The sequence below is a fragment of the Triticum aestivum genome, chromosome 1A, assembly GCF_018294505.1.
Source record: "Triticum aestivum cultivar Chinese Spring chromosome 1A, IWGSC CS RefSeq v2.1, whole genome shotgun sequence".
Classification (NCBI taxonomy): domain Eukaryota; kingdom Viridiplantae; phylum Streptophyta; class Magnoliopsida; order Poales; family Poaceae; genus Triticum; species Triticum aestivum.
In genome coordinates, this window is record NC_057794.1 from 142484179 (window position 1) to 142502488 (window position 18310).

Consider the following 18310-nt stretch of genomic DNA (forward strand, 5'->3'; position numbering starts at 1 on the left):
CTTCGGCACTCACACCCCCCTGCTGCGCCGGGCCGGCCCATTGTCTTTTTTTTAATTCTATTCAAACTGAGTCAAAGCAAAATACGGTGTCTGAGGCAGGGTTCGAACCTAGGATCTCTAGGTTCAAAGAGCAGCGCACCAACCACTACCATAAGCCTAGATATGTGTCAGTAATGTCATGTTTGATTTATTCTTTGTCACGGTCGCGGAATCCCCCACTTTTGGGAACCGTTTTTTTTGCAACAGATTTTTTCTTTTTTCTTTTTTCTTTTTCCCATTCTGTATTTCTTTTTCAAATGCGTGATTTTTTTTTTCAAATTCTATGAACTATTTTCAGATTGATGAACTTTTATTTAAAATCAATGAACTTTTTCGAAATCGATGCATTTTTTTCAAAGTCGATGAGTTTTTCTTCAAAATCGATGAACTATTTTCGTGAACTTTATTTCAAGTCGATGAACTTTTTTAAATTGATGAAACATTTTTCAAATCTATGAACTTTTTTCAAAATTGATAAAACTTCTTTCTAATTGATGAACTTTTTCTTCAAAACCGATGAACTATTTTCAAATCGATGAACTTTTTTACAAAACGGTGAACTTTTTTCATAACGGTGAACTTTTTTCAAAATTGATAAACTTCTTTCTACTTGATGAACTTTTACGTCAAAATCGATGAACTTTTTCCAAATCGATGAACTTTTCTCAAAACAGTGAACTTTTTTTCAAAATCGTGAACTTATTTTCATAACAGTGAATTTTTCTCAAAATTGATAAACCTTTTGTTAACTTGATGAACTTTTCCAAATTAATTGAACTTTGAAGTCAGATGAACTTTTTTAAAATTTGATGAACTTTTTTCAAAATTGTTGAGTTTTTTTTTTCAGTTTTTGCGAACTCTTTTTCTAAAACGATGAATTTATTCAAATTCACGATGTTTTTTGTAAATAATTCAGAAATTAAGTGATATAGTATACATGCAAGAAATAGCGCAGCTGCACGTCCTTATAGTGTCGGCGCTGATACCATTCACAATAGGTAAGTTGTTCTAGTGGTTAGGAACACTAGTATAGGGCGGCAATGGCTTGAGATCGAATCTTGGGAGCGCCATCTTTTTTTGCTGTTTTTTCGCTCTTAACAGCGTCCCGAACGGTCGCGTCGGCCTTGTTTGGGCCAGGCCCAGGTGGGAACCGCGTGGGCGCCAGTAAGCCTTAGCGGCGCTAAAGGCGCGGCTTAGGAGCTCCTCCTCCTATGTGGAGCAGCACGCGGCAGGGAGTGGACGCCGTGCACCTCGCTGCCCTCGCGCGCCCATTTGGCCGGCCCATGAACGGCAACGGGAAGCCCCCTAATGTCTTGTTTCATTTTTATTTTTAAAATAATTTGGGATTTCGAACACTTTCCAAAATTTAAAAACAATGTGAATTTCAAAAAAGTTCGTTGAGCCAAAAAATGTTCCTGAATTCAAATATTGTTCACGAATTTGACACAATGTTCATGATTTCGAAAAATATTCATTATTTCAAAAAATGCTAGTGAATTTGAATGTTTGATAAACATTTTTTGAATTTGGTGAACATTATGGTAAACAAATGTTGAATATGATGAACATTTTTCAGTCAGATGAACAATTTTTTTTGAAAAAAACATGTATGGAAAAATTTTGAATTTGCTATTTTTTTTCAAATCGATGAACAAATTTGGATTTGATGAACTTTTTTTGAAATGATGAATAAATTTAGAATTTGATGAACAAATTTTGGATATGATGTATTGTTTTTGAATTTTTATGAACAGTTTTTAAATCCCGTTGAACAAATTTTGAATTCTATGAATAAACTTTAAATTGAATGAGCATTTTTGCGATTCAATGAACAAAAAAATGTTCATTTTTCAAATTTGGTTCATTAAAAAAAAACTTTTTAATTTCGAAATTCGTTCAGAATTTTATAGAATAGCTGATTTAAATTTTGTTCATTTTTTAAAATAAATTTTGAATTGAATGAGCATTTTTGCGATTCAAATTGTTTTACCATTTTTAAAAAATAGCTGATTTTTAAAAAATGGTTCATTTTTTTAAAAAAATCTTTTTAATTTCGAAATTCGTTCAGAATTTTATAGAAAGGCGCAGAAATTTCAACAAAACTTCAAAGTTAAAAAATGCTCACAAATTTCGAATAAATATTTTATTCTTTAAAATTTATTCGTGTTTTCAAAAAATGTTCTTGATTAAATAGCTGGTTTTCTTAAAGTTTTTTTTACTTTCCGCCTATTTCACTTGCCTTTTTTAGGTGTTGCTACAGTACCTTGCATGGTACAATACCTGCTGCTGCACTATCCCGTGTCCTATAGGAAACCCGTCGCGGGACGGTATCTGCCCATGGGCTGGTCCAGTCGACTATCTCCGTGTGCGTCATGACCCTATTGGGCGCGCCGAGCATCCAATAGGGGCTCCCGAAATGAACATTTAATGTTTGTCAGGCCATATTTTCCACCCTTTCCAACAGTTTAAGTGAATCATCTGCATTAAACTGGGTCTATTATCCCATCAGCTAGCTAAGATTGAGTGGTGAGGCAGCAGGCCCGGAATAAAGTAAAACAAAACTACGTGTAGCTTGACGCGAGTTGGAAGGAGCGCTTGCTTCAGTCGCACAATACATAGGCTCGGGCCAGAAACTTCCGCACCTCGGTCGCTCGCGGCTAGCCCTCCAGTGCGTAGGTAAGCCATGACTGGGTGGCTTTTGTCGTTCATTCTTTTTTGATTCTTTTTTTCTCATATTTTAGAAAGTATTTAAAATAACTATATTTCAAAAAGTAAATTTACTGAAAATTTTAAAAAATATTAACACATTATAACAATTTGTTTGCGCAATTTTTAAAAAAAATAATAGCTTTAATAACCATTGTGACAATGAAAATTGTTCCTGTGTTTTTCGACAAATGATTATACAATATATTTTTTGCGAGGGTGCTTATACAATATTTTCAAAATGTTTGCATAATATATGAAAAATGAACAATGCATATGAAAAAATGTTAGGTGTATAACAAAAATGTACAAGGTTTATGAAAAAACGTCAATCATGCATTTGATAATTTTAACATGTAAAAAATATATACATCAAAATATATATTTGAAAAAAATGATTAACCATGTACTTAAAAAATCTTAAACATCCATAAGAAAAAGGTTTCTTATGTTTCAAAAATGTACAACTTGTATGAAGAAAATAGAAATAAAAAAATAAATATGAAAACAAATGTTATTCTTGTATGTGATTTTTTAACGTGTTTGAGATTATTTTTTCACATGTATACGGAAAATGTAATTTTTTTACGTAACAAGTAGGCAGCAAAAATATATCTAAAAAAGTGAAGTATTTATTTGAAAAATGTTTAACAAGTATAAAAAGAGGTTCGTACTGTATACAAAAATGTGCAATCCGTATGAAAAAAATAGGCATCAAAATATATTTTATAAAATGTTAATCATGTAGTCTAGAGATGATAAAAATGTATTAAAATGTTCCTCTTGTGTACCAAAAACGTACAACGTACATTGAGTAAAATAGACATCGAAAACATCTATTTAAAATGTTAATATGCATATAAAAATGTTCCTGTTTATACAAAAAAGTGTACATTTGTGTGTGAAAACATATTGCCATTAAAAAATGTTCATGGTATATTTAAAAAATTGTTTTGTCATGTATTGAAAAAAGTGTTAAAAGCATGTATTAAGAAAATAATGTACATTACATATTTAAAAAATATTCAACTAGTATCCATAAAATGTACCAAGTGTACAAATAATATGCACATTGTGTACGGTATAAAAGTTTACCATGCCGAGCAAAAAATAGTCAATGAAAACTGAAAAAGAAACCAAGAGAAACGAAGAGAAACGAAGAAAATCAATAAAAACATATAAAACCCAAAATAAAAAGGACAACCAATGAAATACAACGGATACGGTGAAAACCAAGAAGGAAATAATGAAAACGAAAGAAAACCAAAAACTAACACAAAACCGAATAAAAACACAGAAAAAATAAAGGGAAAACCCTGACTGAGAACCGAGAAAGAAACAATGGAACCTATGAAACAAAGAAAACAAATAAAAAAGCAAAGAAAACATAAAAACCAGGGAAAATCGAGAAAGAAACAAAGACAAGCAAATGGAAGAGGAAAAAACAGAAAAAAAATCGGGCTGAACAAAAGAACAACACAAGTGAACCAGAAGTCGGCGAATGAAAAAAAATCAACGAGGGAAGAGGGAAATCATTCTGACCAGAACTCCTTCAAAAAACCCCCTATTTTGCCACACATTGCTGCAAACTATCCTTTTCATTTTGTGAGAAATTTACGGCAAACCATTGCAACAATGCACAGGGATGCCCCCACTGGGCCGGAATTTTTCCTTTTTTTCGCTCTCTTTGTGTGTTCTTTTTTCTTTTCTTTCTTTTTGGTCCTCATTTTTATTTTTCTGCTTTTTTTATTTTCGTTTCCATGTCTTTTCTATATTTTTTTATTTTACTTTTAAAGATGATTTGTATTTAAAACTAGTTAAGAAATCAAATACTCTTTAGAATTTGAAAAAAAATGTCATTTTAAAATATGTACAGTATTTCAAACATGATGACATTTCAAAAAATGTTCAGGAATTTAGAAAATATGTCCTTGATTCAAGTTTTGATCATAAATTAAAAATGTTCCTGTTTTTTAAAAAAAATCATATTTTAAGAAATTTTCCCGATTCAGACAATATTTGGGAATTTAAAAATTGTATGTTTCTTCAAAACATGTTTAGAATTTTATAATTTGTTAGCTTCCTTTTAAAAACTGATCATAATTTGTCAAATTTTGTTCTTTTTATTTTATAAAATTGGAACTTCAAAAATTGTTCGTGATTTCCGGAAAAGCTTGAAATTGTTCAAAATTATCTGCCTTGTTGGGAGAAATGGTTCAGTTTTTAGAAATGTTATGTTTTTTAAATCACATTTTTCAAAAATAATTTTGCCCCTTGTAAAAAGATAACCATTTTCCGAAATAAAGCTGTTCCATTTTTTTACATCACATGATACCACCCTGCTTGCTTGAGGCGCATTCGCTACAGCGCCGTCAATGGGCCGTCCCAGGCAGGGCTCCGCGTGTGCGTGACGAGGCTATTTCACGCGAAACACGTTCCACCTCGCTAGAAGCAAGATATACCTGGCGCTCCCCCTGGATTAAGGGGCCTGATCCATGTGGAAAATTGTAGCTTGATCAATTGGGGCCTAATTTTCTCATTCGATTGGCAGGCCCAATATCCTACGGGTCGAAGCATCCATCCATTTAGCACCACATGTCCGCACTTCCAACGCATTTCCTATTTAGCGCCACAGAAGCCGATTTTAATTGTTTCCGCAAACAGGCGCCTGCAGCGGCGTTAGCTGGGCTCGGCCCGTTTTGCTTCTTTTTTCTGTTTTTAGGAAAACGTCAAAAGGTGCGTGAACGAGGGTTGGAACCAGGAACTACTTCGCTGCGAGCGCCAGGCTCTAGCCACCCGGCCACGGACGGATTTGTGTAAAAACACTTCAGTCTTTTCTTCTATTGTCTAGTCCACTTTGGGTTTTTTTTTCTCAACCTTTTACAACTTCCGTGAACTTTTTTCAAAGTCGACGAATTCCTTTTCAATGTCGATGAACTTTTTTCAGATCCAATGAACTTTTCTTCAAATCCGATGAACTTTTTTAAATCCGATGAACTTTTTTCAATTTTGATGAACTTTTTTCAGATTTGATGAACTTTTTTTAAAATTCGATGAACTTTTTTTTGAAAGTTTGATGAACTCTTTTAAAAATTGCATGAACTTTTTCAAATTAGATAAACTTTTCTTAAAATTGCACGAACGTTTTCTAGAAAATGATGAACTGTTCTTCAAAGTCAGTGAACATTTTTGAATTCACATTTTTTTCAATTTTTTGCGATTTTTTTTCATAATATCAACCGTTGACTGTTTTCTTAAGTGTACGGACCTGTAAACGCGATCGATGGAGCGAACACCCAGCGACGGAACCACCCACCAGCGCGATCGATCGATGGAGCGAACACCCAACGACGGAGGAACCAACATGAGCGAACCCATCCTTATATGGGCCGGCCCACGGGGAGATGGTGCGTGGGCGTCAGCTAGGGGAACTGACGCCCGCAGCGCCAATTAGGAGCTCCCCACTTCCAAGCAATTTTATAAGATGGACGCGTCTAGCGAGCGGCAGGGTGCTCGCTAGCGCTCACGAGCGGCAGGCCAGAAAAGGTAAGCGTCTGTCCCCTAGTCCCGGGAAGGAAAGATCCTTTGCGCCAGCTGTTCCCACCTATTCCCACGCGCAAACAAAGGGAATAGCAGATTAACGGAGTCCCCTCACCACCCGCCGCTGTCACGTGATACCCATCAAACTACTAGCGCCCCTCTCGCCCACCCTCTCTCCCTCGCTGGTCGTCAACTTCTTCCCCATGAAAGAAACCAGATCCAATGCCATGAACCAGATCCTGTAGAGCTGCCATGGCAAAGCAGCCAAGGTGAGGAGATCTTGGTCAGAAAAACAGGAAGAAGAGAAGAGAAGCTTACCAAGCAACGCCAAGGTAAGAAATCCTTCTCCTCTCCCATGTCCAAACCTTGTTGACTATCCCCCTTGTCCTTTCCCTCTGAATCTCCCAAATCAAGTAAAAAAAAACTCCATGATTTTGAGCAGAGAAGGAAGATCAAGTAAAAGCATAAGAAATTCAGTTCCCTGTGCAAGAAAACCATTGTTTGAAACCAACTTTCACATGGATGTCTGCAAACAAACATATCCAGGGGTGAAAAAAATGCATCAGGTATCCAGAGTATTATAGCCAACTAAAACAGGTATTCTATCCAACTCAAACATCAGGTATCCAGAGTAGTCTCCATCAGGTAGCCAGCTTGTGACTATCGTTCAACATTATCTGCTTCATTACTCTCATTTCCTTGAACAACATCTCGCGGTTTGCAAAAAAAAGGCAAAGGTGATTAGTTATCATTACATACAAATATTTGTTCTCTGGAAAACTAGATTAAAATGTTGAGGATGGCAACTTGATATCCTGTTTGTTCTGCAACTAGAAATGCTGGTGATGACAACTAATGAGATATTCTTGTGCGACTAGAAATGCTGATGATGCCAACTAATGAGATATTCTTGTGCAACTAGAGAGGCTGAGGATGACAACTACTTGAATAATGTTGTCCAACTAGAATTGTAGAGGGTGCCAACTAAATAGATACTCTTCTGCAACTAGAAATCCTGAGGGTGCCAAGTGATTAGATACCGTTGGGCAATCCTCAAAAATTTTAAGATGGGATAAATCTGAATTCTTATGCAACTAGAGAGGCTGAGGATTTCAACTACTTGGATAATGTTGTCCAACTAGAATTGCCGAGGGTGCCAACTAAATAGATACTCTTCTGCAACTAGAAAGCCTGAGGGTGCCAAGTCGTTACATACTGTAGGGAAATCCTCAATTTTTTTAAGATGGGACTAATCTGAGTTTTTGTGCAACTAGAAAAGATGAGGATGTCAACTAGTTATATATTGTTGTGCAACTAGAATTACTGAGGTTGCCAACTAATTAGATACTATTCTGCAACTAGAAAGCCTGAGGATGCCAAGTCGTTACATACTCTTGGGACAATTCTAAAAAACTTGAAGATGGCAACGTTGAGCAACTGAGAAAGTTGAGCATGCCAATGCTTAATTAGTCCTTCTGCAATCATGTATGAAAATTCATACACTTGGCTGCCTGTATGTGGAGTAAAAAATATTCCTGATGGAACTTTATGTTACCACAGCGGCTGCTGCAGAAGATGTGGCATCTACCCCTTTGGATACTGCCTCCGCGCGCACCTTTCTTCTCTGCAGTTTTACTAAGAGGAATCTTTCGCCACCGTGAAGTTTTGACTAGCAGATTCTGTGCAACTACTTCTATTGCCCCTGCCAACTACTTCTAATGACCGTGTCCAACTGAAAACAACTATGTGTGCAACTAGAACTATTATAGATGCCAACAAAAAATGATTGCCGTGTGTGCAACTTTCCAATGACCGTATCCAACTGAAAACAACTATGTGTGCAACTAGAACTACTATAGATGCCACCCAAAAATGATCGCCGTGTGTGCAACTTTCCAATGATCGTGTCCAACTGAAAACAACTATGTGTACAACTAGAACTACTGTAGATGCCAACAAAAAATGATCACCGTGTGTGTAACTTCCGAATGACCATATCTAACTAAGAACAATTATGTGCATAATATCTAGAAGTACTATAGATGCCAACAAAAAATGGTCGCCGTGTGTGCAACTTTCCAATGATCGTATCCAATTGAGAACAAATATGTGTGCAATTAGAACTACTATAGATGCTAACAAAAATGATCACCGTGTGTGTAACTTCCCAATAATCGTGTCCAACTGAAAACAATTATGTGTGCAACTAAAACTACTATAGATGCTAACAAAAAATGATTGCCATGTGTGCAATTTTTCAATAATAGGATCTGTATGTGCAACTACAACTACTATATTAATGATCGTCTCCGACGAAAACAACTATGTGTGCAACAAGAATTACTATAAATGCCAAAAAAATGAACGCCATGTGTATTCAGTTCAATGTATACCGTTCCACTTTCACCACTGTAGGAAAAAGGTTTAGTGTTGTGCAACTTTCTAATTGTCGTATCCAACTGAGAACGGCTATGTGTACAACTACAACCACTATGGATGCCAACTAAGAATGTGAAGATCAATATATCTGAAAAAAGTGATACATACATTCAGCAGAAACAGAGGGCAAAAATACAAAGGAATGAAACAGATAAAATTGCTGCTTACGAATCAATTGCTGCTTCTTCTGCTTCTACACGGAGATATATTGGCTGTGAGGATCGAGCAACTACTTTGCTTTGCATGCTATAACCCCGAAGGGCATCCTCGTCGTTCAATAGTCGTTGGCCGTCGTTGTTGCAACAGCAGTCACATCGCGGGCGCGCGATAGTTGGTGTTGAGTTCAGCGAGGATGCAGGCCGAGAGCCACGCAGGTGGCCGCCGGCAAGCACCTTAACCCCACACGGCTAGCCCTTCGTAATAACGTACATTCATTTGGATATTACACACATCATCCTTCATTCTACAGTACAAGTAGACAAGAGGGATGCATACCTGCTTATTACAATTCTCAGCCCGTGTGGACAACGGCGGAAAATTTTGACATCCTTGCTTATCTTCCTCTTGAGCCACTGGCAGAGCTGCGCTGGGTTCGCCTTCCCTGCCACGGCCACGACTCTAATGCCGACGTTTTCATCCTTGTCAAACCAAAAATCAGGCAAAATGGATGTTTCTGAATGCTCTTGTGCAACTGAAAATCTTGAGATGCCAATTATTTAGATACTCTTGGGAAATGAAATATTCAGATTTCAGGCTTCTAGAAGAAAAACTCGACCACAAAAATAGAAAAAATAATATAAATGACACTCAAATTTTACTATTTTGCTGCGCCAACTCCATCAAGTATTATGCACAACTTGTACTACTGATTTTGCCACAGAGACACCCAAAAAAATTGGGTGCGCAACTAGGACTACTTTTCCATCCAACTAAAGCAGCAGTGCTGGACAACTCCTACTGCTTCGGCGGCCAACTCTGCATACTATTATCCATATACCAATTATAGTTCTAGGTTAGTACAGGATGTTTGTGATGCTCAGTTCGTGGCTTGCAACCCAACACAACCAACCCATTCAGTTCATCTACTGCTCCTCTCTCTCTCCCTCTCTGCTTTCCTGGCAAAGAACGCATTTGAAAAATACTGTATTTAAATTCCATTTGATTGTCTTCTCAACATGTATTGTTGCACATAATTGGCACTATGCTACAAACCTATTGAGAACCAGGCAGCTATTTATTTATTGCAAATCTTCTGGTAACTAACTAGATAGATTACATAGTACAATAAGTTGGCCCTAAGAATTGAAGCAAAATTAACCTGATGCCTTTGTTGAGCTTAGAGCTTCTTTCTCTGCATCTCCAGCCTCCTTTTCTTCTCTCATATGAGCCCTTGACAAAGCATCGGTCATATCCGATTCATAGGCATGGCAGCATCGGCTTCAGGAGAAGAGGTACATCTGTTCAATGAATTTCCTGCAAAGCATGGCACATACTCATTTGTTTGGCGGGTGAATAGAGAAGCAGATGTTGCAGAAGATACAACGAAGGGCAAAATCAACAGATTTTAGCGGGTGGACCGGCCTGCTGCGTGATCTACATGGTGGCCTTTTCCCGACGGGGCGGCGGCGACAGCGGCGGTTGGCCACCTCAGATCCAGCTCCTAAAAAGTGGGGGAAAGGAGACGGCAGCGCTGCTTCTGTATGGCGCCGGCCGACCGGCTCGCTGGGCTCCTCCAATCTACCGCCTCCCCTTCGACCTCCCCGGTGTGGACGCCGGTGCTCCTCTCCTTCTACACCACTGTCGAGGAAGAAAGGGATCGAGATAAGACGGTTTTTTTTCTCTGGGAGAGAAGTGAAGCGGTGGTTGGTAGCGATCCGCTTGTCGCCTAGCGCGGCCGCCCGTTTCGGTCAGTTAGTGGCCGGCCGCTTTTTAGATTTTAGGTTATAAGATTTATTTAAAAAACAAACAAATATATAGAGAAAGTCAGCGAAATCATGCGCGCACGAGCCACAACGTTCAAGTAGCGTACACTCGTGGCTCGTCTCTGCTCGTGACTCGCGTCGTCTGCCTGCCTGCCTCCTTGCGTGGATGCACGCAACATGATCAAACCACACCGCGCCGGGGGCGGCGGCACTTGCAGTACTTGTACTAGGAGGGATGGCGCATGCGACGTGCCCAGGCACGAGCCATGATTGACGATTGGGCCGGCCGGACGCATCCATGGTTTGTTGATTCGGCCGGCGTCCGCTGGAACAGGCCGGAATCCACTCAAAATCCTTCAGGCCAACTCCAGGACACGATCTCAAACGGACATCTGTTTTAATCTATTTTTGTTTGTTGGGGCGATAATGAAGTCATTCATGTTCGCTTGAGCCGTTGCCATGTCGGTGCATCTAACACGCGGCCGCACCTCAAATTATATCCAGAATGGACGTGATTAAAAAATCACAAAAACTAAAAAAAATCCTGAAAAAATTAAAATAAGCGCAAATGTAAAAACATAAGAACATGATTAAACATCACGGCCACAGAACCATCAGGTTCCACAGTTCACACAAACATAATTAACATAAAACATAAAAGAAAATCGTGGCCTGTGCGCTTCTGCCATGCCTATCGATGCCATGCCCGTCGCCGTCCCCTCATGTGTCACCGTTGTCGTCGTCGTCGCCAATGAGGTCGATGTAGGGCGGCGGCGTGCAGAGGTGGGCCGGTCTCTGGAAGGCGGGAGGTGCATGCACCACCTCACCCCGTGGCGATGTCTCGCGCTCCGGTGAGCGCGCCTGCGTAGGGCACCAGTTCACAGCCCCACAGCGTCGGCCATGTCGGCGGTCGTGCACGACCAGCTCCACCCCTGGCCCACCAGGCCCGGGTGGAACGCAGCGACGGGCTGCTCCTCCAGCACCTCCTCCTTCACCTCCTCCCTCATCTTCAGCTCCGGCACGGCCACGTCGCCGGCCGCAAAGAGAGCAATCATGGTCTCCAGGCCCTTTCATTGGCGCTTATCGTGCGTGTTCATGGAGTCTTCCATGACACGTTGAAGGAGCCGGGCCTCCTCCTCCTCCTCCTCCTCCTCCTCTGTCATGCGAGGAGGTGGTGGTGGCGACGGAGAGGGCGAAGGCGACGGCGACGACGTGATACCGCGCACCCGCGTACGCCCGCGCACGTGGGGGTGATGCGGCCTCTGCTTTGACGCCACGACGGCGGCGACCCGAGGATGAGCCAGCCCCGTGGTCGTGCGCTCTCTTGCGGCCGGTGTTCCACCACCCCATCGCTGTCGGTTGCTGACGAGCTCGAGGAAGGGGAAGGGAGAGCTAGGGTTTGGGCGTCGGGTTTCAAGGAGGCCGCAGCGACTAGAGTGAGAGCGTAGACTGCGACCGGTTCACGGCTTTCCATTTAAGAAGGACGCCTACCGCGCGCCTGGGCGGATGACAGATGAGGCCGACCGCGCGTGCGCATTTATGTTGGACGGTCGAAGGTAGGTGGCCGCCTGTCACGCGGTCCCGAGGACACGTCCATTTGCTATCCGCCTAGACCCAAACCGGCCGCATGTTTGTGCTCGAAATTGATCGGGCCAGACACAAAACGAAAAAATGGGTCCAGAGTGTGGCGTGCTGGGCCATGGGTCTATCAGTTTTGTCCCAAACGGACGTGGCCGGACGGGAGGGCGCTGAAGTTGGCCTCACTTCCCCGCACGGCGCACCTGATCAACAACATGTGCCGTGGCCGGAGGAGCAGGCGGTCGGTATGTGCCGGAGCCGGCAGGCTGCCGCCGTACGTACTACTCAGGCTACGTACGTACCCGCTGGAGTACTACTGTGGAGGAGCGCAGCGTACGTCACCAACGAAACAAAACGATGTTTAATGCGGCCTCGAAATTAATAAACGCCCGTCCCCGCCGCATGCAGAGTCCAGTACCACTACACTAGTGCCTGTAATAACCTGGCCTAGGAAATGACGGCGGTGCCCCGGTCCGTCCCCTGACAGTTTTGAATCAGGCAGGCAGGCAGGCAGGGATAGGGATAGGCAGCAAAGCAAAGCAAAGCCCGTGGTCGCGCGCGCGGCCCGAGGGGAGGCGCGTACGACTGGGCTGAGCCTGGTCAGGGGAATAAACGCCGACCATGCCGTCACCTGACGTAGGCCCGAAGATTCCTTATCTCTTTCCCTATCTCTCTCGCCCATCATCATCTCTCTGGCCGCGTATGTGGTGTGCGAGCGAGTGTGGGTGCCTCTGGCATGCCTGTCTGAAAGTTCAAAAAGATTCGGTGGATCTCATCGTCGTCGTCCCAACTGCCCCTACAAAGCCGGGCGCGTGAGCTGCACTACTAGCAGGAGTATTTTACCACCGCGTTTGAAATCGTACAGGTACGTATGGGACCCCGACCCCGTTACGGCGCCCCAGAAAAGCCGTCGCGTCACCGCGTTATAGAAATAATCGGCGATCAGCACCGTTAAATAAGTAATCACGCCCTGTGCTGTGCTGTGCTCGATCACTGTCACCCTGACCACTGACGGCCGGATTAGGAAGTAAATTAGTTGGCGCAAGTTAACAGTGAAACCCCGGATGTGACCACTGAAAACTAGAGACTACGGGGTGGGATCTTGGCTCTCATCACGTGCCCGCATGTCTCGCTCTGGCTCTTCCAAGCGCAAAACGTGGCACTTCTGCAGCGAGGATGTATCCAGGCATGACGACCCGTTTGAATGGCCTATTCATGGAGATGCATAGCAACGAGCGGAGAGTATGTCTACGTACCCTCGTAGGTCGTAAGTGGAAGCGTTTATCAACGCGGTTGATGTAGTCGTACACCTTCATGATCCGTCCCGATCAAGTACCGAACGTACGGCATCTCCGCGCTCAGCTCGATGACGTCCTCGCCTTTTTGATCCAGCAAGAGGGACGAAGTAGTAGATCAGTTTCGGCAGCACGACGGCGTGGTGACGGTTGGTGATGAAGAGCAATCTCCGCAGGACTTCGCCAAACACTACAGAAACTAGACGGAGGATAAACTAGAGGGGACGGGGTTGTCGGCACACGGCTTGGTGAATCTTGATGTCTTGTGTGCTAGCCCTGCCCCTCTATTTATATGTTGAGCCTTGGTGAAAGCACAAGTGCCCTTAGGTGGTTTTGGTAATTAATGCCAATATATCTCTTGTTGGACTAATATTTTTATCTAGTATGTTTCAGATAAGTTCAACAGTGAAGTGGCATGGACTAGAGGATGTGAAACTCCTTCAAGATGCTAAGGACAAAAGATTGGCTCAAGCTCAAAGCTTAAGACTATATTTTTCATTTTAGTGATCCAAGATCACATTGAGTCTATAGGAAAAGCCAATACTATTAAGAAGGGACGAGGTGTTGCTTAATGAGGTTCTTGCTCAAAATGCTTAGTGATATGCTCCAAAACCCTCAACTACTTTCTCACATCCACATATGCCTTAAATCAAAAGTCAAACTCGGCCCCACCGATTATTTCTATCCGGCGCCACCGAGTTTCAAATGTTATAGCCACTGCCACAAACCCTAGGCAAATCGGTCTCACCGATAGGGATCTCGGTCTCACCGAAACTTGCGATCGGTCCCACCGAAACTGCAATGTAAACTCTCTGGTTCCCTTTTATAACATTTCAATCTCACCGGAATGAGCGATCGGTCCCACCGAGTTTACCTGACCAACTCTCTGGTTAGTTTATTATCAAAATCGATCTCATCGAGTTTGTGTAATCGGTCTCACCGAGATTACGTTATGCCCTAACCCTAATCATATCGGTCCTACCGAGTTGCATGTCGGTCCCACCGAAAACCCTAACAGTCACTAGCTTTCCTGAATCAGTCCGACCGAGTTTAACCATTCGGTCCCACCGAGTTTGGAAAGTTATGTGTAACGGTTAGATTTTGTGTGGAGGCTATATATACCCCTCCACCTCCTCTTCATTCGTAGAGAGAGCCATCAGAACAAACCTACACTTCCAACCTATATTTTCTGAGAGAGAACCACCTACACTTGTGTTGAGACCAAGATATTCCATTCCTACCATATGAATCTTGATCTCTAGCCTTCCCAAGTTGATTTCCACTCAAATCTTCTTTTCACCAAATCCATATCATGTGAGAGAGAGTTGAGTGTTGGGGAGACTATCATTTAAAGCACAAGAGTAAGGAGTTCATCATCAACACATTATTTGTTATTTCTTGGAGAGTGGTGTCTCCTAGATTGGTTAGGTGTCACTTAGGAGCCTCCGACAAGATTATGGAGTAGAACCAAGGAGTTTGTAAGGGCAAGGAGATCGCCTACTTTGTGAAGATCTACCGCTAGTGCGGCCAGTCCTTCGTGGGCGATGGCCATGGTGGGATAGACAAGGTTGCTTCTTCGTGGACCCTTCGTGGGTGGAGCCCTCCGTGGAATCGCGCAACCGTTACCCTTCGTGGGTTGAAGTCTCCATCAATATGGATGTACGATAGCACCACCTATCGGAACCACGACAAAAACATCTGTGTCTCCAATTGTGTTTGAATCTTCCAAACCCTTCTCTTTACATTCTTGCAAGCTGCATGCTTTACTTTTCGCTGCTCATACACTCTTTGCATGCTTGCTTGATATGTATTGTGTTTGTTAAACTTGTGCCAAAATCCACTTCAACCTAAAGAATTTAAAAACTGCAACTTCTAGCACCTAGTGTGTAATCACCCCCCCTCTAGACACCTCTTCTCGATCCTTTCAATTGGTATCAGAGCTTTGGTCTTCATTGCCTTGGTTTAAAAACCATTGGAGGAAGATGGATGAGTCTACTTTGGGGAGTCTTAAACGTAGAGTGCCTATTCTTGATGGAGAATATTTTCATGAGTGGAAAAATGAAATGCTTGAGATTTTCAATGAATATAATTTGAACAAGTACATTGCTAGCCCTTGTGCACCTCATGTTGATCCTTTGCATCCTATCCTTGATGAGTCTATTGACATGATCCGCAACCTTAGAACTGTTAATCTTATCACTAGAGGCTTGCCTAGAAACTTGATTGGATGTTTGCCTACTCTTAAGTGTGCCTACACCATATGGAAATTTCTTGAGGAACTCTTTCCAAATTATTCCTTGAAAGATCTATATGAAATTCTCCATAAATCCATTGCCTTGATTAGGATGAATTCCAATGATCCCAATTTTGGTGACTGCTTATTTGAGCTTACGAGTGCCAAAGGAGATGTTGGAATCATTAGCAATATCATTTCCAGAGCTATTAGAATTCATAAAGATAACTATAGAAATGATCATTTATCTAATGAATTACCCTCTCTAGGAATTGATCAATCACAAGATGATGTTGAACATGGATACTCTGATGAGGATGATGACGATAGTGACTATGACCTTGATGATGCGATGAGACACTTTGGTCTTATGGCAAATCTTCGCGGCTACATGGCCGGAGGAAAGGAATGGGTTCTCGATAGTGGATGTACTGATCATATGACCGGCGATAAAGATATGTCTCGTGAGCTTGCTGAAAACGACGGCCCTCGAAAATATGTCACCTTTGGTGATAACTCAAAGGGTAAGGTGGTTGGCCTCGGTAAGGTGGCCATCTCACATGATGGCTCCATACAAAATGTCATGCTCGTTGAATCTCTTCGGTACAACTTACTTTCAGTATCTAGACTTGCTGATTTCGGTTTCAATGTTTTATTCACTGAAGTAGATTGCCAAGTGTTTCGTAGAGACAATCGTAAAATGGTCTTTACTGGTATATGTAGTGGTGATCTTTACATTGTTGATTTCACTAAAAAGGCTCAACATAGAACTTGCTTAATTGCTAAATCTTCTAAAGGTTGGTTATGGCATAGACGATTAGGTCATGTTGGTATGCGAAACCTTGACAAGCTTATTAAAGGTGATCATATCCTTGGAGCAAAAGATGTTATATTTGATAAGGATAGACTTTGCAGTGCTTGTCAAGTAGGTAAACAAGTTGGAGGAAGGCATCCCATGAAGAACATCATGACCACAAGGAGACCACTCGAGCTACTTCACATGGATCTTTTTGGTCCTAACGCTTACAAAAGTCTCGGTGGAAATTCTTTTGGTCTAGTTATAGTTGATGATTTTTCAAGATTTACGTGGGTGTTCTTTCTTGATGACATATCGCAGGTCCAAAAGATCTTCAAAAACTTTGCTAGGAAGGCCCAAAATCAATTTGATGTGAATATCAAGAAGGTTCGAAGCGACAACGGAAAGGAGTTCAAGAACGCAAATGTGGATACCTTTCTTGACGAAGAAGGGATTTCACATGAGTTCTCGGCTACATACACACCTCAACAAAATGAAGTCATTGAGAGGAAGAACCGGACTCTTATTGAGATGGCAAGAACGATGCTTGATGAGTACAAGACGCCAAAACACTTTTGGGCGGAAGCGGTTGAGACAGCTTGTCATGCAACAAATCGCTTGTATCTTCACAAGCTACTCGACAAGACGGCATACGAGCTCCTCACCGGTAACAAACCACAAGTTGGATACTTTCGAGTATTCGGCTCAAAGTGCTACATTCTTGATAAACATCGTCGTTCTAAATTTGCTCCTAAGTCTCATGAAGGTTTTCTACTTGGTTATGGCTCAAACTCTCACACATACTATGTCTACAATAATTTCACCCGAAAGGTTGAAGAGATGGTATATGTGAAGTTTGATGAATCTAACGTCTCGCAAGTAGAGCAATTGCCAATTGATGTAGGAGACAAAGTCCCTCCGGAAGCAATCCAAGACTTGTCTATTGGCAAGATTCGTCCAACGGAGGTGAAGGAGAGTACCTCGTCCGTCCAAGTGGAAGCTTCTACATCACGACAAGGAGAACCAAGAGTTGATACGGAAGCATCCACAAGTGGGACACATCAAGATGAAGAAAACAAGGAAGTGCATCAAGAGGAACGCCAACAACCTCCTTCTCCACCACGACAAGAGAATGACAATGTCAACAATGAAGAAGGCCAAGAAGAAGAACAAGATGAAGAAGATGTTCAACCAAGATCCAAGCAAAAGCTTTCACGAGTTCGAGCAAGAATTGCTAAAGATCATCCCGTCGAGCAAATCTACAATGATATCCAAACCGGGAGAATCACTCGCTCAAAAACTCGTTTAGCTAACTTTTGTGAACATTACTCATTCATCTCTCGCATTGAACCTATGAAGGTTGAAGAAGCATTGGAAGATCCAGATTGGATAAACCATATGCATGAAGAGCTACACAACTTTGAGAGAAATCAAGTGTGGACATTGGTTGAAAAGCCCGACAACAACCACAACATCATTGGTACCAAATGGGTGTTTCGCAACAAGCAAGATGAAGATGGTCAAGTTGTCCGCAACAAAGCACGCCTAGACGCCCAAGGCTACACTCAAGTCGAAGGTATGGACTATGGTGAGACATATGCCCCCGTTGCTAGACTTGAGTCCGTTCGCATCTTACTTGCCTATTCTAATCATCATGATATCACCTTATACCAAATGGACATTAAAAGTGCTTTTCTGAATGGTGAAATAGAGGAGGAAGTTTATGTTAAGAAACCTCCCAGATTTGTCAATCCTAAGAAAC

The 18310-nt window shown here is 42.0% G+C and overlaps 1 protein-coding gene and 1 long non-coding RNA gene across 8 annotated transcripts; one reads left to right on the plus strand and one right to left on the minus strand.

Annotated features, from left to right (window-relative positions):
* The first annotated feature begins 6193 nt into the window (after positions 1-6193).
* Positions 6194-6835, plus strand: LOC123041294 (uncharacterized). Its single transcript, XR_006418460.1, has 2 exons — positions 6194-6617; positions 6728-6835. It is a non-coding gene; the product is annotated as an uncharacterized lncRNA (long non-coding RNA).
* On the minus strand, positions 6490-10598 carry LOC123041263 (uncharacterized). Of its 7 annotated transcripts, none has more exons than XR_006418454.1 (3): positions 10043-10591; positions 9220-9423; positions 6770-9137 (listed from the first exon to the last, which is right to left on the minus strand). XR_006418454.1 is itself a non-coding variant. In XM_044463912.1 (3 exons), exons 1-3 carry the CDS (start codon positions 10131-10133, stop codon positions 9068-9070), a joined length of 357 nt encoding a protein of 118 aa, XP_044319847.1. In that variant the 5' UTR covers positions 10134-10590; the 3' UTR covers positions 6770-9067. The 7 variants fall into 7 exon arrangements, 1 of the variants encoding a protein (XP_044319847.1); XR_006418456.1 differs by having other exon boundaries at positions 9220-9362; positions 10043-10590; XR_006418457.1 differs by having other exon boundaries at positions 6770-8812; positions 8893-9137; positions 9220-10585.
* Positions 10599-18310: the final 7712 nt, after the last annotated feature.